Source organism: Stegodyphus dumicola, chromosome 5 (genome assembly GCF_044657685.1).
Source record: "Stegodyphus dumicola isolate Sdum_Otavi_A_Nest chromosome 5, ASM4465768v1".
NCBI classification, from domain to species: domain Eukaryota; kingdom Metazoa; phylum Arthropoda; class Arachnida; order Araneae; family Eresidae; genus Stegodyphus; species Stegodyphus dumicola.
In genome coordinates, this window is record NC_140772.1 from 146,892,240 (window position 1) to 146,915,074 (window position 22,835).

The 22,835-nt window shown below is 32.9% G+C and overlaps 1 protein-coding gene and 1 long non-coding RNA gene across 9 annotated transcripts in view; one reads left to right on the forward strand and one right to left on the reverse strand.

Annotated features, from left to right (window-relative positions):
* LOC146997289 (uncharacterized) overlaps positions 1-22,835 on the forward strand; it is a 330,931-nt gene that overhangs the window by 194,832 nt on the left and 113,264 nt on the right. For 3 of the 6 annotated variants that reach the window (XM_085817169.1, XM_085817170.1, XM_085817168.1), the window contains 2 exons: positions 6,106-6,168; positions 12,450-12,512. The exons of 2 other annotated variants lie outside the window; for them this stretch is intronic. In XM_085817169.1, the coding sequence (XP_085673295.1) occupies positions 6,106-6,168; positions 12,450-12,512 (126 nt within the window). The remainder of the gene's footprint in view (positions 1-6,105; positions 6,169-12,449; positions 12,513-22,835) is intronic. One more of the 6 variants, XM_085817171.1, reaches the window with a different exon arrangement.
* The window catches only part of LOC146997290 (uncharacterized), a 112,874-nt gene that overhangs the window by 80,612 nt on the left and 9,427 nt on the right, over positions 1-22,835 (reverse strand). For 2 of the 3 annotated variants that reach the window (XR_015041294.1, XR_015041295.1), the window contains exon 2: positions 20,458-20,663. The exons of the other annotated variant lie outside the window; for it this stretch is intronic. This is a non-coding gene — a long non-coding RNA (uncharacterized LOC146997290). The remainder of the gene's footprint in view (positions 1-20,457; positions 20,664-22,835) is intronic. 3 annotated transcript variants of the gene reach the window in all.

Below are 22,835 nucleotides of genomic sequence, written 5' to 3' on the forward strand. Positions count from 1 at the left end.
TGACTAACACATACCATCTAAACAAAAATTTAAAAACCTTAGTACAACCAGTATAATTATTGTACATTTTATAATACTTATTCAGTTTCTCAATATAAATAGAAAAAATAAATGTTTTGCCATTTGCACAAGCTATTGGCTATCTGTATTAAATAGGCACACATAAAAAATATTAATTAAGAATTGGTTACCATTTTAATTATCAAAATTTAAGTTATATACTTAAATTTAGTGTAAAATTTGGGCCTGTTTAAGAGAGATCAATTTCTTTGTCTGGCCTTATTTCACTTAGCTTTAAGTGTGATCCACTTTTAATTTTATTCTGTATTTATTTTTCAAATAAAACATGGAAGAAAATCCTTGTTCACACAAATAGGTTGTGCGAAAAGGCAATAAAAATTTAGCTTTATTTGAAATGCCTTTAAATTCTTTTTTTCGGTGTAGCCAAAAGTTGTTATTTATGAAATCTTCAGTGGAAGTGCAATCACAGGAATTTTCTAACAATTGTTCTTTTTTTCTTCATAGAATTTTTGAACTTTGTTTCTTTGCCTACCACCTATTTTTTATCTTGTGTACCACCTGTTGAGAATTGCTGCTTTAAAGATCTGTGTGGGTGTCGCACAGTGTTACATTAGTTTAATCAGTATAATGTCGCAATAGCAGTATTTCAGACATCTCCTCCAGTAAAACTGATAACAGCAGAAAAGCGTTTTATTGATCCAGTAAGAAGTTACTCTTCCAGTTATTAAAATCTTACTGGAATCTTTGGAATTTTTTAATTATTGAATATAGTCATCACAATCATATCAGATTTCCTCAGTGATTATTGTTATATCTCATTGTATTGAAATTATATAACAGATGCGTTTATGATTCATTTACATTTTTATGTAAAACTTTGCTCTCATAAATTGCTATAAAACTATATGCTCATAGTTTTTGTGTATCACTTTTGTGTACTTGCGTGTATTGCTATAAAACATATGCTAATAGTTTTTGTGCAAATAAAACTTACATTTCTTCATTCAAATATTTAGTATAGCTAATAACTACAGTGAGCATAGTTATGTGAATGAAATTAAGCATATAAAACAATTTGTTTTCCAATAAATGTAAGAAAGTTTTAAATAGCAAATTTTCTAGTGTATAAGACGCACTTTTTTTCTTTGAAAATAAGTCGGGAAAAAAAGGAGGTGCATCTTGTATGTCGATACTCAGTTTTTGATTGCATTAATTTCTGGAAATTTCCTCTTTTTTTGGAGTTATGTGATTTTTTTCTTGTTTCCTTGCGATGTGTGGGAATATTACAGTTACGGAGAGCTTAGTAAATGTGCATCTGGCATGAAAACTGCAATTTTTGCGAACGACTTTTAAGTGTGGGAAATTTCAACTGTTTGGTGTTTCTTAAGTTTGTTGGCAAATTATGGTTCAAAAACAATGTTGAAATTGCTGTAACAAAGCATGCAAGCTGGATGCAGGCTTCAAATTTTGAGGTTACACCATCAAGAAGAAGGGGAAGGCCTAACATTTGGAAAGTTTGTGAATGGGTCAAAGCATCTTGGGATGCTGTGAAAACAGAGGCAGAGGTTAAATCATGTATGAAGTGTGGCATTATTAATACACTGGATGGTACAGAGGACAATCTGTTGTATGAGGACTCGAATGCTGATTTAGGAGAGGTTTCAAGTGACTTTTCATTTAGCTATGGTGATGAGTGTTTAGGTTTTGATGAAGAAAATTAAAAGCTCTTCCCCAGATGAATTGTGGGTATAAAGTATTACTTTGTATTTATATTTAAAATACTGTAAATTCATTATAATGAAATGTGTATAAAAAAAGGGGGATGTGCCTTATGCGCCTGCAAATACGGTAATAAAGATATAAAAATATCCATTCACTTAAGAGAAACTTAAATTCATTTCCTGCAAAAATTTTAAAAGATCCTTTTAATATATTTAATGCAGCCTTTTCTTAATTAATAAGAAGTTAATATTGTTAATAACATATTTTATTTATATCGGCAATTCTGTCAATGTATACATGTTTTTCGAATGGCCTTTCATCGAATTTTACAAAATATGACTCGTATTCATAATATAAGTTTACAATGTCTCCTTCAGCCTCATGAAATTAAACAAAATATGCATTATTATTATAAAAAATTATAATGCTATTATATGCTTTGAGATGAGCAGTGACTGGCAAGAGTTTTAAAGCTATTTATTAAATTTTAAATTACTTTAAAATTGAAAGAAAGCTCCAAATTTTTAAATAGGTACTAAACATTTTGATGATTGTTTGATTTACTATTTTGAAGCTTTATTATTTATCATTTATACTTTTATTATTTTTGAAACTCGGACGCTTCCAAACATATGAATTTATAATACTTACAATTCAGTAAAAACAAATACAAACTTAAAATTTTAGATTCTAAGCTTTCAAGACAGCTTCTGTACACAAAAGTACTCGCTGTTATACACTCATGTCCATAAATTAAGGATAATGCAAAATCAGGCAAAGGAAAAGTTAGAAGCAAAACAAATTTGACTATTTTGTAAAGCTTATTTATTAAACAAAAGGTAAAGAGCAAAAACAGATGCTATATGTTTGATATTATTAAAAAAATTAGCGATTTTTTTTCTCCCTGGAGCAAATTACCAAAAAAAAAAAAAAAAAAAAAAAAAAACTTATTTACAAAAAACCAATATTACATGGTTGGTTTGATTGTTAATACATTGTATGTCTCCCAGACGATGCAATACAGTCCGTACAACGCCTAGGCATCTGAGTATCAAATTATCGATCTGATCTTGGGGGATATTACATCACTCAAAAAGCAATGCACTCCGAAGTTCCGGTAGACATGTAGAAGGAGGTTGACGGGCTGCAACTCGTCGGCCAAGCATGTCCCACACGTGTTCTACTGGTTCAAGTCTGGTGAGAATGCTGGCCAGTCTGTACGGGTGATATCCTCCGATTGAAGGCATTCGCTTACGATATTTGCACCGTGAGGACTGGCGTTGTCATCCATAAACAAATTGTGTGCCCATGGCACCCCGAAACAAATGTACATGTTGTTCCAGAATGACGTCCCGATAGATATGGCTTGTCATGATTCCAATTTGAACATGAAGGTCAGTTCTGGAACCCAGAATAATTCCACCCCAAATGAGCACTCCTACACCACCGTAACGGTGTCGTTCAATGATGCTTTCTTGGTGGTAACAAATACCTGGAGCTCTCCATATGAAAGTCCGGCGAGAATCAGACTGCAAGCTAAACCTGGACTCGTCGGAAAACATCACACAAGCCCACTGTTGCGGTGTCCACAATGCATGCTCTCTTCTCCAGGCTAACCGCAGGCGACAGTGAGTTGCAGTAAGTGGAACGCATCTGACAGGTCTACGAACATATAAACCAATCTGCCCTAAGCGTCTGTACACGGTCTGCCTTGAAATTGTCGTACCAGTGGCTGAAGAGAGCTGACGAGGCAGGTCTCAGGCTGTGCTCCACCTGTTTGTTTTGGCAGTAACTGCCAAATACCGGTCCTTATTCGGCGCTGTAACTCTGGGGCGACCTGTGCTGTAACGTCTACTCACATTACCATCATCTCCAGTATCGGAAATTGTGTTTGACATAATCGAAAGTTCCAACTTACTTTTATTAAATTGCTCTAATAGTCTAAAAGAAAATAATAAGCCGTATCCAATTAGAAGATTAAGGAACAACACAATCTGCAACATTAACTGAAATAGATTATTTTAGCTTAGCTTATACCGTCCGTTATACATTAAACGCGCATGCGTAAACGTATTATGCATATGCGTAAACGCATGCGCGGAAAATTTGTAGCTTTGAGGTCCGGATTATAGATCATTCCGGATTATGGATGTCCGGATTAAAGACTTTTGACTGCACTTTCTTCAATACATAACCCGAACAAAGAATCGAAATTGGAATTTATCTTTGTCTCGAACACTTTAAACTTATTCTTCAGCACTTCCAAATCACTTCTTTGGATATTTTTGTCGGCAACGTTTTGTTTTAACTTTGTTTTCAATGTATGTTTTTTCGCTGATATCTCCTTTAGTGACCTTTTAATTACCAAAAGTCAATAAACAAATAAAGAGCTTCAGAAAGAGGGATGGTACTTACTTTTTTGTTTCTACAGAACTTCAATCTGAAAGTATCCTATGTAATTCTTCATTTCACAAAACCGAAAGTAATATCACAGTCTCATAAACTTCATTAGCTGTTCCGGCTCTGACCGCCTAAACAATTAATTAAACAACGTTGAACAATTTAATTAATTGTAACAAATTGCCTCAGGCTCTTTTATAAGTATTAGTTTATGTTTTATAAAAATTTAGCAAATTTTTGATTAAGAAACATATTTTTAAGGCAAGCAGTGTAATTAATAAAACATTTGTATTTTAAGTGTGCAAGACAGTCTGTCTGAAATTGTAGCTTTTAAATACTTTTAGTCCAAAGTAGCATTAGCCCAAACATCTAATGATTGTCTGTAAATGAAAAAAATTGCCCGTTTGGACCTAATTTTTATCCTATAAAATCTGAGATTGTTTTCATTATTTATTTGAGGGGTACTGAACCCAAGGTTTGCATAACTTTTCAACCACAAGGTTTGTGCTTACATTATTTTCTTATTTTTTATAAAAAGTTTTAGAAAAGTATTTAAAATAAATGGATCTTATATCGAGTTAAAGAAAGTGCTTACAGATTGTATTTTTTAAATAAGCTAATTATCTTTAAGATAAATGCTATTATTTTTTTATGATGACAATAATAGGAAAATAAGGGGAATAAAGTCTCCTGAATATTTCTTTTTGCAGAGTTATTTATATTAAAATAAATTTCATAATCCTTAATTTTATTTGCATGAATTTCACATATTTCATAAAAAAACAGATGCATATTTGTATCCTATAAAATAATTTGTTAAAATTCTACAGGATATTTGAGTGGGCTTCCCAGACACTGTTATTTCATAAAATAACAAGCAAATATTTATATTGTATACATCAATGCCTTTAAAGATTACGTTATTTCATGTAATTGTAAGATACCTGTTTAAGTATTTATTCCATGCTAAAAGAAATTATTTGTAAATTAGGTGATATTAATTTCTTTAAAAGTAATTCATGGGTTCAGTGCAAATTGCATTTTATTTTATAGAAGAAATTTTGTTTCACAAACTTTTTGCATACACAAAGCTTTCGGTCGAAGGCTTCTTAGTATTTTTCGGTTTCGGCACGAAAATCGCCTACAGGTCGGCAGATAGTGTGGCTGGATACGAGGTTTTTATTTATGAACCTCACGCTGTAACATCTTTCTCTATTGATTGCTATTTCCCTACTGCCAGTTGCCGCATTCATTCGAAACCATTTCGTATTTATCAAAATCTGACAAGAATATTCTGCGTGTCGTGATTTGGAAAGCCATCTTTCAATACGAAATAATCCGTAGATACACCTAGAAGATTAAAGGTGCCATTTAGTTGTTGAGTTATCGATGAAATGGTTTCATTTCATGGTTCTTGGACTATAGTTTAAGCCTAATTTTCTATCACGAATGAGGCCCACCAGCGGCCGAGCGGTGGAGTCACCGAACGCTGGTAGTCGGTCCGAGGTTCGAATCCCAGGAACGGGCTGGGCGTTTTCGTGGTTTTCCCCATGTGTAACGTGTATACAAGCCAGTTTCCCTTAGAAAGTGCTCCACAAAGGCACAGGCAGATAGCCCTTGAGGCTTTGTCATAATCACACACAATCATGAATGATGCCTTTTCTTTGTCAAAATTTTATTGCAAATTTTTCATCTCTGGCAATTTCTAAATAGATAGATTCGATGCACTTTTAAAAAGTTTAAAAAGTATACCAGTATTTCAGTGGTAAATTAAAATTTAGAGCTATCTAAATTTATGTGCAGTCATAATTCACTTGCATTTAGAAGTATCTAAATTTATGTGATGTCAATTTATGATTTAAATGGATGTGTGTGCCAAGTTTGGTGCTTTTATGCATGTACTGTCACTGTGGTTTATTATGGTCTCGGTAATAAAATTGTACCTATTTTTGTTTATTATAGGAATGCGAAGCGCCCAAGAAGAGGATGTGAGCAAACAAGCCCTGTGGATGTGGAGGCTGAGAGGTAAGATACCAATTTTTTCTCTTGGCTTCTTTTTTTTGTTATTGTTGCTTCTTTGTCTTTGAGTATGGTAGTAAAGTCATGCTGCGATAATGATGTTAATGTCACACTGCGACTTTTGTATAACTTCACAAAGTGACATAAATTTAATTGCTTTAAAGCAGCGGTTCTCAACCTTTTGACTAACACATACCATCTAAACAAAAATTTAAAAACCTTAGTACAACCAGTATAATTATTGTACATTTTATAATACTTATTCAGTTTCTCAATATAAATAGAAAAAATAAATGTTTTGCCATTTGCACAAGCTATTGGCTATCTGTATTAAATAGGCACACATAAAAAATATTAATTAAGAATTGGTTACCATTTTAATTATCAAAATTTAAGTTATATACTTAAATTTAGTGTAAAATTTGGGCCTGTTTAAGAGAGATCAATTTCTTTGTCTGGCCTTATTTCACTTAGCTTTAAGTGTGATCCACTTTTAATTTTATTCTGTATTTATTTTTCAAATAAAACATGGAAGAAAATCCTTGTTCACACAAATAGGTTGTGCGAAAAGGCAATAAAAATTTAGCTTTATTTGAAATGCCTTTAAATTCTTTTTTTCGGTGTAGCCAAAAGTTGTTATTTATGAAATCTTCAGTGGAAGTGCAATCACAGGAATTTTCTAACAATTGTTCTTTTTTTCTTCATAGAATTTTTGAACTTTGTTTCTTTGCCTACCACCTATTTTTTATCTTGTGTACCACCTGTTGAGAATTGCTGCTTTAAAGATCTGTGTGGGTGTCGCACAGTGTTACATTAGTTTAATCAGTATAATGTCGCAATAGCAGTATTTCAGACATCTCCTCCAGTAAAACTGATAACAGCAGAAAAGCGTTTTATTGATCCAGTAAGAAGTTACTCTTCCAGTTATTAAAATCTTACTGGAATCTTTGGAATTTTTTAATTATTGAATATAGTCATCACAATCATATCAGATTTCCTCAGTGATTATTGTTATATCTCATTGTATTGAAATTATATAACAGATGCGTTTATGATTCATTTACATTTTTATGTAAAACTTTGCTCTCATAAATTGCTATAAAACTATATGCTCATAGTTTTTGTGTATCACTTTTGTGTACTTGCGTGTATTGCTATAAAACATATGCTAATAGTTTTTGTGCAAATAAAACTTACATTTCTTCATTCAAATATTTAGTATAGCTAATAACTACAGTGAGCATAGTTATGTGAATGAAATTAAGCATATAAAACAATTTGTTTTCCAATAAATGTAAGAAAGTTTTAAATAGCAAATTTTCTAGTGTATAAGACGCACTTTTTTTCTTTGAAAATAAGTCGGGAAAAAAAGGAGGTGCATCTTGTATGTCGATACTCAGTTTTTGATTGCATTAATTTCTGGAAATTTCCTCTTTTTTTGGAGTTATGTGATTTTTTTCTTGTTTCCTTGCGATGTGTGGGAATATTACAGTTACGGAGAGCTTAGTAAATGTGCATCTGGCATGAAAACTGCAATTTTTGCGAACGACTTTTAAGTGTGGGAAATTTCAACTGTTTGGTGTTTCTTAAGTTTGTTGGCAAATTATGGTTCAAAAACAATGTTGAAATTGCTGTAACAAAGCATGCAAGCTGGATGCAGGCTTCAAATTTTGAGGTTACACCATCAAGAAGAAGGGGAAGGCCTAACATTTGGAAAGTTTGTGAATGGGTCAAAGCATCTTGGGATGCTGTGAAAACAGAGGCAGAGGTTAAATCATGTATGAAGTGTGGCATTATTAATACACTGGATGGTACAGAGGACAATCTGTTGTATGAGGACTCGAATGCTGATTTAGGAGAGGTTTCAAGTGACTTTTCATTTAGCTATGGTGATGAGTGTTTAGGTTTTGATGAAGAAAATTAAAAGCTCTTCCCCAGATGAATTGTGGGTATAAAGTATTACTTTGTATTTATATTTAAAATACTGTAAATTCATTATAATGAAATGTGTATAAAAAAAGGGGGATGTGCCTTATGCGCCTGCAAATACGGTAATAAAGATATAAAAATATCCATTCACTTAAGAGAAACTTAAATTCATTTCCTGCAAAAATTTTAAAAGATCCTTTTAATATATTTAATGCAGCCTTTTCTTAATTAATAAGAAGTTAATATTGTTAATAACATATTTTATTTATATCGGCAATTCTGTCAATGTATACATGTTTTTCGAATGGCCTTTCATCGAATTTTACAAAATATGACTCGTATTCATAATATAAGTTTACAATGTCTCCTTCAGCCTCATGAAATTAAACAAAATATGCATTATTATTATAAAAAATTATAATGCTATTATATGCTTTGAGATGAGCAGTGACTGGCAAGAGTTTTAAAGCTATTTATTAAATTTTAAATTACTTTAAAATTGAAAGAAAGCTCCAAATTTTTAAATAGGTACTAAACATTTTGATGATTGTTTGATTTACTATTTTGAAGCTTTATTATTTATCATTTATACTTTTATTATTTTTGAAACTCGGACGCTTCCAAACATATGAATTTATAATACTTACAATTCAGTAAAAACAAATACAAACTTAAAATTTTAGATTCTAAGCTTTCAAGACAGCTTCTGTACACAAAAGTACTCGCTGTTATACACTCATGTCCATAAATTAAGGATAATGCAAAATCAGGCAAAGGAAAAGTTAGAAGCAAAACAAATTTGACTATTTTGTAAAGCTTATTTATTAAACAAAAGGTAAAGAGCAAAAACAGATGCTATATGTTTGATATTATTAAAAAAATTAGCGATTTTTTTTCTCCCTGGAGCAAATTACCAAAAAAAAAAAAAAAAAAAAAAAAAAACTTATTTACAAAAAACCAATATTACATGGTTGGTTTGATTGTTAATACATTGTATGTCTCCCAGACGATGCAATACAGTCCGTACAACGCCTAGGCATCTGAGTATCAAATTATCGATCTGATCTTGGGGGATATTACATCACTCAAAAAGCAATGCACTCCGAAGTTCCGGTAGACATGTAGAAGGAGGTTGACGGGCTGCAACTCGTCGGCCAAGCATGTCCCACACGTGTTCTACTGGTTCAAGTCTGGTGAGAATGCTGGCCAGTCTGTACGGGTGATATCCTCCGATTGAAGGCATTCGCTTACGATATTTGCACCGTGAGGACTGGCGTTGTCATCCATAAACAAATTGTGTGCCCATGGCACCCCGAAACAAATGTACATGTTGTTCCAGAATGACGTCCCGATAGATATGGCTTGTCATGATTCCAATTTGAACATGAAGGTCAGTTCTGGAACCCAGAATAATTCCACCCCAAATGAGCACTCCTACACCACCGTAACGGTGTCGTTCAATGATGCTTTCTTGGTGGTAACAAATACCTGGAGCTCTCCATATGAAAGTCCGGCGAGAATCAGACTGCAAGCTAAACCTGGACTCGTCGGAAAACATCACACAAGCCCACTGTTGCGGTGTCCACAATGCATGCTCTCTTCTCCAGGCTAACCGCAGGCGACAGTGAGTTGCAGTAAGTGGAACGCATCTGACAGGTCTACGAACATATAAACCAATCTGCCCTAAGCGTCTGTACACGGTCTGCCTTGAAATTGTCGTACCAGTGGCTGAAGAGAGCTGACGAGGCAGGTCTCAGGCTGTGCTCCACCTGTTTGTTTTGGCAGTAACTGCCAAATACCGGTCCTTATTCGGCGCTGTAACTCTGGGGCGACCTGTGCTGTAACGTCTACTCACATTACCATCATCTCCAGTATCGGAAATTGTGTTTGACATAATCGAAAGTTCCAACTTACTTTTATTAAATTGCTCTAATAGTCTAAAAGAAAATAATAAGCCGTATCCAATTAGAAGATTAAGGAACAACACAATCTGCAACATTAACTGAAATAGATTATTTTAGCTTAGCTTATACCGTCCGTTATACATTAAACGCGCATGCGTAAACGTATTATGCATATGCGTAAACGCATGCGCGGAAAATTTGTAGCTTTGAGGTCCGGATTATAGATCATTCCGGATTATGGATGTCCGGATTAAAGACTTTTGACTGCACTTTCTTCAATACATAACCCGAACAAAGAATCGAAATTGGAATTTATCTTTGTCTCGAACACTTTAAACTTATTCTTCAGCACTTCCAAATCACTTCTTTGGATATTTTTGTCGGCAACGTTTTGTTTTAACTTTGTTTTCAATGTATGTTTTTTCGCTGATATCTCCTTTAGTGACCTTTTAATTACCAAAAGTCAATAAACAAATAAAGAGCTTCAGAAAGAGGGATGGTACTTACTTTTTTGTTTCTACAGAACTTCAATCTGAAAGTATCCTATGTAATTCTTCATTTCACAAAACCGAAAGTAATATCACAGTCTCATAAACTTCATTAGCTGTTCCGGCTCTGACCGCCTAAACAATTAATTAAACAACGTTGAACAATTTAATTAATTGTAACAAATTGCCTCAGGCTCTTTTATAAGTATTAGTTTATGTTTTATAAAAATTTAGCAAATTTTTGATTAAGAAACATATTTTTAAGGCAAGCAGTGTAATTAATAAAACATTTGTATTTTAAGTGTGCAAGACAGTCTGTCTGAAATTGTAGCTTTTAAATACTTTTAGTCCAAAGTAGCATTAGCCCAAACATCTAATGATTGTCTGTAAATGAAAAAAATTGCCCGTTTGGACCTAATTTTTATCCTATAAAATCTGAGATTGTTTTCATTATTTATTTGAGGGGTACTGAACCCAAGGTTTGCATAACTTTTCAACCACAAGGTTTGTGCTTACATTATTTTCTTATTTTTTATAAAAAGTTTTAGAAAAGTATTTAAAATAAATGGATCTTATATCGAGTTAAAGAAAGTGCTTACAGATTGTATTTTTTAAATAAGCTAATTATCTTTAAGATAAATGCTATTATTTTTTTATGATGACAATAATAGGAAAATAAGGGGAATAAAGTCTCCTGAATATTTCTTTTTGCAGAGTTATTTATATTAAAATAAATTTCATAATCCTTAATTTTATTTGCATGAATTTCACATATTTCATAAAAAAACAGATGCATATTTGTATCCTATAAAATAATTTGTTAAAATTCTACAGGATATTTGAGTGGGCTTCCCAGACACTGTTATTTCATAAAATAACAAGCAAATATTTATATTGTATACATCAATGCCTTTAAAGATTACGTTATTTCATGTAATTGTAAGATACCTGTTTAAGTATTTATTCCATGCTAAAAGAAATTATTTGTAAATTAGGTGATATTAATTTCTTTAAAAGTAATTCATGGGTTCAGTGCAAATTGCATTTTATTTTATAGAAGAAATTTTGTTTCACAAACTTTTTGCATACACAAAGCTTTCGGTCGAAGGCTTCTTAGTATTTTTCGGTTTCGGCACGAAAATCGCCTACAGGTCGGCAGATAGTGTGGCTGGATACGAGGTTTTTATTTATGAACCTCGCGCTGTAACATCTTTCTCTATTGATTGCTATTTCCCTACTGCCAGTTGCCGCATTCATTCGAAACCATTTCGTATTTATCAAAATCTGACAAGAATATTCTGCGTGTCGTGATTTGGAAAGCCATCTTTCAATACGAAATAATCCGTAGATACACCTAGAAGATTAAAGGTGCCATTTAGTTGTTGAGTTATCGATGAAATGGTTTCATTTCATGGTTCTTGGACTATAGTTTAAGCCTAATTTTCTATCACGAATGAGGCCCACCAGCGGCCGAGCGGTGGAGTCACCGAACGCTGGTAGTCGGTCCGAGGTTCGAATCCCAGGAACGGGCTGGGCGTTTTCGTGGTTTTCCCCATGTGTAACGTGTATACAAGCCAGTTTCCCTTAGAAAGTGCTCCACAAAGGCACAGGCAGATAGCCCTTGAGGCTTTGTCATAATCACACACAATCATGAATGATGCCTTTTCTTTGTCAAAATTTTATTGCAAATTTTTCATCTCTGGCAATTTCTAAATAGATAGATTCGATGCACTTTTAAAAAGTTTAAAAAGTATACCAGTATTTCAGTGGTAAATTAAAATTTAGAGCTATCTAAATTTATGTGCAGTCATAATTCACTTGCATTTAGAAGTATCTAAATTTATGTGATGTCAATTTATGATTTAAATGGATGTGTGTGCCAAGTTTGGTGCTTTTATGCATGTACTGTCACTGTGGTTTATTATGGTCTCGGTAATAAAATTGTACCTATTTTTGTTTATTATAGGAATGCGAAGCGCCCAAGAAGAGGATGTGAGCAAACAAGCCCTGTGGATGTGGAGGCTGAGAGGTAAGATACCAATTTTTTCTCTTGGCTTCTTTTTTTTGTTATTGTTGCTTCTTTGTCTTTGAGTATGGTAGTAAAGTCATGCTGCGATAATGATGTTAATGTCACACTGCGACTTTTGTATAACTTCACAAAGTGACATAAATTTAATTGCTTTAAAGCAGCGGTTCTCAACCTTTTGACTAACACATACCATCTAAACAAAAATTTAAAAACCTTAGTACAACCAGTATAATTATTGGACATTTTATAATACTTATTCAGTTTCTCAATATAAATAGAAAAAATAAATGTTTTGCCATTTGCACAAGCTATTGGCTATCTGTATTAAATAGGCACACATAAAAAATATTAATTAAGAATTGGTTACCATTTTAATTATCAAAATTTAAGTTATATACTTAAATTTAGTGTAAAATTTGGGCCTGTTTAAGAGAGATCAATTTCTTTGTCTGGCCTTATTTCACTTAGCTTTAAGTGTGATCCACTTTTAATTTTATTCTGTATTTATTTTTCAAATAAAACATGGAAGAAAATCCTTGTTCACACAAATAGGTTGTGCGAAAAGGCAATAAAAATTTAGCTTTATTTGAAATGCCTTTAAATTCTTTTTTTCGGTGTAGCCAAAAGTTGTTATTTATGAAATCTTCAGTGGAAGTGCAATCACAGGAATTTTCTAACAATTGTTCTTTTTTTCTTCATAGAATTTTTGAACTTTGTTTCTTTGCCTACCACCTATTTTTTATCTTGTGTACCACCTGTTGAGAATTGCTGCTTTAAACATCTGTGTGGGTGTCGCACAGTGTTACATTACTTTAATCAGTATAATGTCGCAATAGCAGTATTTCAGACATCTCCTCCAGTAAAACTGATAACAGCAGAAAAGCGTTTTATTGATCCAGTAAGAAGTTACTCTTCCAGTTATTAAAATCTTACTGGAATCTTTGGAATTTTTTAATTATTGAATATAGTCATCACAATCATATCAGATTTCCTCAGTGATTATTGTTATATCTCATTGTATTGAAATTATATAACAGATGCGTTTATGATTCATTTACATTTTTATGTAAAACTTTGCTCTCATAAATTGCTATAAAACTATATGCTCATAGTTTTTGTGTATCACTTTTGTGTACTTGCGTGTATTGCTATAAAACATATGCTAATAGTTTTTGTGTAAATAAAACTTACATTTCTTCATTCAAATATTTAGTATAGCCAATAACTACAGTGAGCATAGTTATGTGAATGAAATTAAGCATATAAAACAATTTGTTTTCCAATAAATGTAAGAAAGTTTTAAATAGCAAATTTTCTAGTGTATAAGACGCACTTTTTTTCTTTGAAAATAAGTCGGGAAAAAAAGGAGGTGCATCTTGTATGTCGATACTCAGTTTTTGATTGCATTAATTTCTGGAAATTTCCTCTTTTTTTGGAGTTATGTGATTTTTTTCTTGTTTCCTTGCGATGTGTGGGAATATTACAGTTACGGAGAGCTTAGTAAATGTGCATCTGGCATGAAAACTGCAATTTTTGCGAACGACTTTTAAGTGTGGGAAATTTCAACTGTTTGGTGTTTCTTAAGTTTGTTGGCAAATTATGGTTCAAAAACAATGTTGAAATTGCTGTAACAAAGCATGCAAGCTGGATGCAGGCTTCAAATTTTGAGGTTACACCATCAAGAAGAAGGGGAAGGCCTAACATTTGGAAAGTTTGTGAATGGGTCAAAGCATCTTGGGATGCTGTGAAAACAGAGGCAGAGGTTAAATCATGTATGAAGTGTGGCATTATTAATACACTGGATGGTACAGAGGACAATCTGTTGTATGAGGACTCGAATGCTGATTTAGGAGAGGTTTCAAGTGACTTTTCATTTAGCTATGGTGATGAGTGTTTAGGTTTTGATGAAGAAAATTAAAAGCTCTTCCCCAGATGAATTGTGGGTATAAAGTATTACTTTGTATTTATATTTAAAATACTGTAAATTCATTATAATGAAATGTGTATAAAAAAAGGGGGATGTGCCTTATGCGCCTGCAAATACGGTAATAAAGATATAAAAATATCCATTCACTTAAGAGAAACTTAAATTCATTTCCTGCAAAAATTTTAAAAGATCCTTTTAATATATTTAATGCAGCCTTTTCTTAATTAATAAGAAGTTAATATTGTTAATAACATATTTTATTTATATCGGCAATTCTGTCAATGTATACATGTTTTTCGAATGGCCTTTCATCGAATTTTACAAAATATGACTCGTATTCATAATATAAGTTTACAATGTCTCCTTCAGCCTCATGAAATTAAACAAAATATGCATTATTATTATAAAAAATTATAATGCTATTATATGCATTGAGATGAGCAGTGACTGGCAAGAGTTTTAAAGCTATTTATTAAATTTTAAATTACTTTAAAATTGAAAGAAAGCTCCAAATTTTTAAATAGGTACTAAACATTTTGATGATTGTTTGATTTACTATTTTGAAGCTTTATTATTTATCATTTATACTTTTATTATTTTTGAAACTCGGACGCTTCCAAACATATGAATTTATAATACTTACAATTCAGTAAAAACAAATACAAACTTAAAATTTTAGATTCTAAGCTTTCAAGACAGCTTCTGTACACAAAAGTACTCGCTGTTATACACTCATGTCCATAAATTAAGGATAATGCAAAATCAGGCAAAGGAAAAGTTAGAAGCAAAACAAATTTGACTTATTTGTAAAGCTTATTTATTAAACAAAAGGTAAAGAGCAAAAACAGATGCTATATGTTTGATATTATTAAAAAAATTAGCGATTTTTTTTTCTCCCTGGAGCAAATTACCAAAAAAAAAAAAAAAAAAAAAAAAAAAACCTTATTTACAAAAAACCAATATTACATGGTTGGTTTGATTGTTAATACATTGTATGTCTCCCAGACGATGCAATACAGTCCGTACAACGCCTAGGCATCTGAGTATCAAATTATCGATCTGATCTTGAGGGATATTACATCACTCAAAAAGCAATGCACTCCGAAGTTCCGGTAGACATGTAGAAGGAGGTTGACGGGCTGCAACTCGTCGGCCAAGCATGTCCCACACGTGTTCTACTGGTTCAAGTCTGGTGAGAATGCTGGCCAGTCTGTACAGGTGATATCCTCCGATTGAAGGCATTCGCTTACGATATTTGCACGGTGAGGACTGGCGTTGTCATCCATAAACAAATTGTGTGCCCATGGCACCCCGAAACAAATGTACATGTTGTTCCAGAATGACGTCCCGATAGATATGGCTTGTCATGATTCCAATTTGAACATGAAGGTCAGTTCTGGAACCCAGAATAATTCCACCCCAAACGAGCACTCCTACACCACTGTAACGGTGTCGTTCAATGATGCTTTCTTGGTGGTAACGAATACCTGGAGCTCTCCATATGAAAGTCCGGCGAGAATCAGACTGCAAGCTAAACCTGGACTCGTCGGAAAACATCACACAAGCCCACTGTTGCGGTGTCCACAGTGCATGCTCTCTACTCCAGGCTAACCGCAGGCGACAGTGAGTTGCAGTAAGTGGAACGCATCTGACAGGTCTACGAACATATAAACCAATCTGCCCTAAGCGTCTGTACACGGTCTGCCTTGAAATTGTCGTACCAGTGGCTGAAGAGAGCTGACGAGGCAGGTCTCAGGCTGTGCTCCACCTGTTTGTTTTGGCAGTAACTGCCAAATACCGGTCCTTATTCGGCGCTGTAACTCTGGGGCGACCTGTGCTGTAACGTCTACTCACATTACCATCATCTGGGAATCGTTGCCAAAGGCTGGAGATGACACTCTGGGCAATTCCAAGTTTGTCTGATACTTCCAGTTGGGTACGCCCACATTCCAGACGGCCGATAATTCTACCACGTAAAAAATCATCCAAATGCGTCCTTTGTCGGTTATTGCACTGAAATGCTTATAAAGCCCCTGCGAACTATTTGGTTATTGCACTGAAATGCTTATAAAGTGCCTGCGAACAATTTTACTTCTTTGCCTGTATTCGTTATATATCACTTTCTTACATTCTCGTCATTGTGAAGTACCATCGGTGGCATCTGGTTACTTCCTAAAATTTGCATATGATTCTTGAAGATGTGTGTTGTGATGTTACAGGTGATATTTTAGTATATTTTAGAGTTCGATTTCCGCGTGACTCCGAATTATCCTTAATTTATGGACATGAGTGTAGTAGCAACTTTGTTGCAGCATATTTTGGGTGCCCCCATGCTGCACAGACACTATACATTTACCACCCACCAACCTTTTTGAGATTAACTGTTATAGTAGCACCTTTCTTTTCAATTGTTGCAGGGAGATGAGTTTGCACTATCTCTAAAAAATACATTAAATGGAAAATTTACTTGTGAATTTTTAATTATAATTACTGCATATTTAAACAGAAAGTCAATTAATTAAAAACCATAACATTTTTGCGATGCAACTATCACACGGAGGACGAGTCCAAGGATTTTCAAGTTCTCTTTCCCTACGATCAGCTTCTTGAAAGAACTTTTCGGCTTGCAGCATATTTTGGGTGCCCCCATGATGCACAGACACTATGCATTTACAACCCCCGAACCTTTTCCGAGATTCGAACCCGAGTGCTTTGGTACGGCAGTCGGCCTGATCGAGCGGTAAAATATAATGTAAAAGAACAAAGCTTTACTTAATTCAGCTCAATTACTGACAAATGGATAGATAACAAACTAAGTAACAATACATCATAAAAATTAAATAGCAGAACAAATGAGGATTAAACATCATTTTAAGAATAAAAAAAAGTTAGACATTTTAAATAACATTTTAAACATTTGCGATCAGATAAAACTGCTATTTTATGTTGTCTTCTAATTCATTTAAAGTCTTCTTGACATAACAGGTTCATACACTAAATATATTACTCTTCCTTCATGCATTGGGATATCTTTCCAGATGCTAATATCTACCTGCTTTATTTCTTCTGGGATGGTCACATATGCATTTAGTAGCACTATGCACTATTCATGGAAGTCTGGTCTTATTTTATTCGATTTTTTGAATAATTAAGATTTGACTCAGGCTGAGAGCTACGGGTGCTGGGTGTGACTTAATTTGGCAGATTTCATATTATACGTAATGTAAGTTATCAAGATATTTTGTAAATGATGATGTACATAAAAATATATTTATAAATGTTGACTTATGTAAAATAACCTATGATAACTTCAGGGATTTAAATGCCCCCCTTTTTTTTTTCACTTACCCAACTGTACTCTTCGGCTAGCGTGTCCGACATCACTTCAAAATATTTGTTACGATTACTATTAATATGTTTACGTTAGTCTCCTTTAACATTAATATGTTTCAATTCATTGACCTAAATAAATAAATATATAAATAAAAATTGACTTTAATCTATAAATGCATAACCAACAAGATTTCTTATTCTATCATTTAAGAAAATTATTTCAACTTCACAGAACACTCAAGAAATCTAACTTTCCTCAAAATAAAATGCAAATGTAATGGAAACTTATTTATAAAATCATAACGTTTTCATTGCTTTGAGTTCCATATTTGTATTTTAGTACATTTTATGCAGTTAGTTTTTATATAAAGAAAATAAGATAATACTGAAATAGAAAATTTCATTTAAGCAAAAACGTAACAGAAATTACTTTATAAAATGAAAATGTGTGCAAAAAGTAAACAAAATAAAATAAAAAAAAAAAAAAACTATTAGGATTAATGTAAAATATTATTTTACAATACCACAGGAGCTATGTTGTTGAGAAACATTCTCTCTAAAAATTGAAGTTCTAATTCAGTTTTTAATTGGAATATATTTAATTCTGAATTTTTCGGTTGATTGCACAGTTAGGAGTTTTCAGCAACTCCACCTTTTCTTGCAATATTTGTAATCTACTTGATAAAGAATTTAAATTTTTTAAGATTAGATGTTGAAGTTCTGCGGAAGAGAAAAGGTCAGGGTATTACATATTTAATTCAGAAGTCAAACAACAAAAATCAGCGTTATATTTACAAAATTTTCACAGTAAACAGTCACTGTGAAAATTTTGTAAATATAACGCTGATTTTTGTTGTTTGACTTCTGAATTAGTATTTATTCGGCGTGTTATTGTGTCTTTATTACATAATTATTCTAAAAACCTGAAAACAGAACACTTTTAAAAAATTGACTCTTGGCAAATTCAGAAAGTTACTGTTAAAAAATTTCCAGCTGCGGTAAGATAGATTTCCCACAAAGCAGGTTTAGGATTTGCTAGATTTGGCGAGAAATCACCCATTTGGCAACATCTTTCAGCGAAATTGGCAATATGCCGTAGACGGATGGAGAACCATTTAGAACGAGTTCTTACTGGTTTGACTTGAAATGTTCTCGAATGCATGCTAAAAGCTATATAAACCCTGCCTGTATGCGGAGTAGCAGTAGTATCTCGAGTCTATCGAGTTGATTTTCAGTCTAGTATTGAGTTGATTGGGGAGTGCGTAGAGAGAGTCTCTTAATGTATCGCGAGTTAGTGCATCATCGAGTCTTATCTTGGAGTGTGTTGAGCTCCAAGAACGATTGAACTGAGTCAGAAGCTGTATTCTAGTGCTTATTGTGGAGTGCATCGCGAGTTGTAGCGTCGAGAATCTCGACAGTACGTCGAGTTCTGAGAAGACTGAACCTAGTCGGGAGCTGTACTCTAGCACTTTGCTGTGAAGCTGTCTTCACTGTTACAGCCTAAAGGCTCTGTTGCTGATTGTTTCAATGTGCTTGTCGCAGTTTTTGGACGACTGTAAACATGTTTTTGGAGATGTCCTGAATAATATTGGCAAATACATTGTGTGTTTATTAAGTGTCATCGTTAATCACTCCAAATTGCATGAACCTGTACAGGAATGCAACAGTACGAAACCTTTATTGGGTCTTTCTGATGAGCCTGCTTTTGGAGTATTAGTCCTCAGATTTGCAGTGAGGACTAGCTAAAACAGATGCAGAAAATTCTGGTTGAAAATATTTTCCTTGTGTGCACTCTGGTAGCAATGGCAAGCACAGCTCTGCTAGCTTTTTTACTATAGTACTTTTTTACTGTTTTTTACTTGTTTACTTTTTTTACTCATCTGAAGAATCGGAGAATTTAAATCGCTGGTGTTTTTTTTTTTTTTTTTTTTTTTGTTGTTGTTTCCGCACCAAATTCTGCACTTTTCGATGTCTGAAAACTTCATAGCCAACTTTAACTTTTCTATGCCTTTTTCACTGAAAATTTTAAATTTCCGTTATCACTCATAAACAATAATTTAACATAAAGCAAAAAGAATGAATTAAATAATCGTTTAATGTTAGATTAAACATCTAAATGTTCTAGCAGCATTTATTTGCTCATGTATAATTATCGAAATATTTGATGTAAAATTAAATTAACAGTCATGGCTACATTATTTTATAAAATTCTGCAAATTTCAGATATTTTGCAACAATTTATTCAATAAATAAATCAAATAGAATTTTTGTGGTTTCGAATTGTAGGATTATACTATTTCATTATTTTTCCACTGCAAAATTAAGGTGACCGAATAGATTTTGAGAGCATCAAATTTGTATAAAAAAAATGCAGTTAAATGTTAAAGCAAATATATATTATATCCTGATATGATTGTTAATTTTTGAATTTTTTAATACATGCATTCCTATTTTTAAACAACTAGTCTGGTAATTAAAATAATGTTAAGATTCAAAAACCAAACTACCAACTCGTACTAATAATTTATGGATAAAAGTACTAAAAATGGAGATGTTACTATATTTTAAAAATATTTTGGTACTGATGTCATTCATAACAGCATTTTCCATGTTCTATTCAGCTTTCTAAATTATACAGTGAGAAAAATGAGCAACAAGAACACATAATTATAGAAAATATCATACTTGTCGATGCAAAAATTTAGAGAACCCGGTGAAATTGCCAAAGTTCTCAATAATCTGGGGCTTGATGTGATGCAATCATTTTGTTCAGTTTGATTCATTTTTTCATATTACATATGTCATTTATCCATATCAGCCCAAAACCAAGAATTTGGCACCGTTTGTACACCTTCATCAAATTCAGCAATGTAAAAGAAACTCTTGAAAAGCTAAAATAATTATTTTAGGTATTTTAGGTAAATTTAAAATAGATCAAGTCTTAAAATAAATAAAAAAGCACTATTTCATTCAAAATATTTCAGGTTCAAAGCATAAGTTTAGAGAAGAACAATTTACAAATAGATTTGAGTTTTAATACAATTTATTCCTGTGTTCTTATTAAATACGCATTACTGTTCTTTTTTAATCGATACAGATTTAAGTTTTGGTAGAGGGATAATTTTTTTTTTACTTTGGTGTAATAAAGGCGTTTCTTCGAAAACATAAATTGGAAGAAATATTCTTGATGAATACTTACAAAATAATCTCTCTCTCTCTTTATTTATTTATTTATTTTTAAATCTTAAATGATCATAAACAGCGTTTTTGTTAAAAATGCTATCTGTAAAATTTTCTTTAGTAAACACCAGCAAAATGGAAACTGCCCTAACATAATTAGAATTTTATTTATTTTATTAATGTATGTATAATGATGTATCTAAGTATGAAATCAATTAAAAATCAGCTTGCCATTTAAAAAAAAGCCTTGCTTTTATCAATTAACCCAAGTACATTTAGAAACAAATTTAATTGGTTTAATTATTCAGAGACTACTTTTAAGGAATGACTATATAGAAAATATTTCATATGAAATAAAGTTGCAACACCTAATAGGATCACGTTCATTATTCTTTGCAGAACTTTATTGACATAGCTAATTTTATCTGCATATACATGTTTATGAATTAAATGTACGAGGGCTATCCAGAAAGTAGATTACGTTTTGGAATAAAAAAATAAACAAAGTATAGGAAACAAATTTTATTATATACAGATGAAAGCCACACTCAAATACTACTTTTCTACATAGTCACCATACAAATTAAGGCATTTATCGTAGCGATGTACGAGCTTGGAAATTCCTTCGTCGAAAAATTCGGCCGCCTGCGCCTTCAACCACTTCGTTACCTCTTCTTGCCTTCCATCTTGCACAAAACTTGTGGTAACCAAGCTTTTCGCTGATGATTTCGTGCAACAAACTTCGCGAAATTTGTGGAAAACTAAAAGAAAGTTCCGTTATTGTGAAATTTCGATTTTCACGGACTTTAGCATCGACTTTTTCGAGAAGTTCGGCGGTCACTATGCTGGGTCTCCCACTTCGATCTTCGTCGTGAACATTGGTTCGGCCATTTTGAAATCTTATGACCCACTGACGCACTCCACCTTCAGTGATAATGTTGTCCCCATACACTTCACGAAGCTGCCGATAGATTTCTATCGGTTTACAGTTTTTTGCAGTCAGAAACCTTATTACTGAGCGCACCTCGCGGGATTTTCAATTAACGCAGACATTTCAAACCGTCACAGTATCTGAACGGAGCACAGCACGAACCTCTCACTAGCACGGCTAGATGCAGACTGAGCTGCGCAACGCTCTGACCCCAAGATGGCCGCGCTAGCCCCGCCCCTAGCGGACACAGACGGAAACGTAATCTACTTCCTGGATGGCCCTCGTATATTCAACTGAGTAAAAGGAAATAATTATTTAATTTAAATTTTGTATATTTTGCTCTTTAAACAACCTGTTATTAGTAGTATATTCTGAGGCAGGAAAATGATGTTCTATTTTTATTGCATTGCATGATTATTTTCGTGTTATTTAAAAAAACATTAGCAAGCCTTGTGAAAACATAATCGAGTATATTTAGTTATCAATTAAATAAATTACATCATCAATTAAATAAATTACACAGACATCAGAAGTATGCAACCTGATAATGTAATGAAAGTATGTAGCATTTATGAAAAATTGTGGCTCGAATTGAAAGAACAGGAAATTTCTACAAATATTCTCATATTTAGAGTTGATTTTGGACTGACATCACTTTCATGAATTATTAGTTTTTTCTTCTTGATTGGTATGATGTCTCTTTCATCACTTGAGTATTCGTGATACAATTCTGGTTCAATAGATGATAAATTAGGGGAGATCTCACATCGACTAGACTTCATGATGAAATCCATAATTAACAATTGCCTGTTGTTTTTTTGTCCCCCTAAATCTTTTTAAACATCCGTATATAGATTTAAACACTTACTAAGCTCCCCTTGGAATCGGAGATTTCATTCGACATTTGTGTCATATTGTAAAAAATGATTACCTAATTTTCTTCCCAATTCAA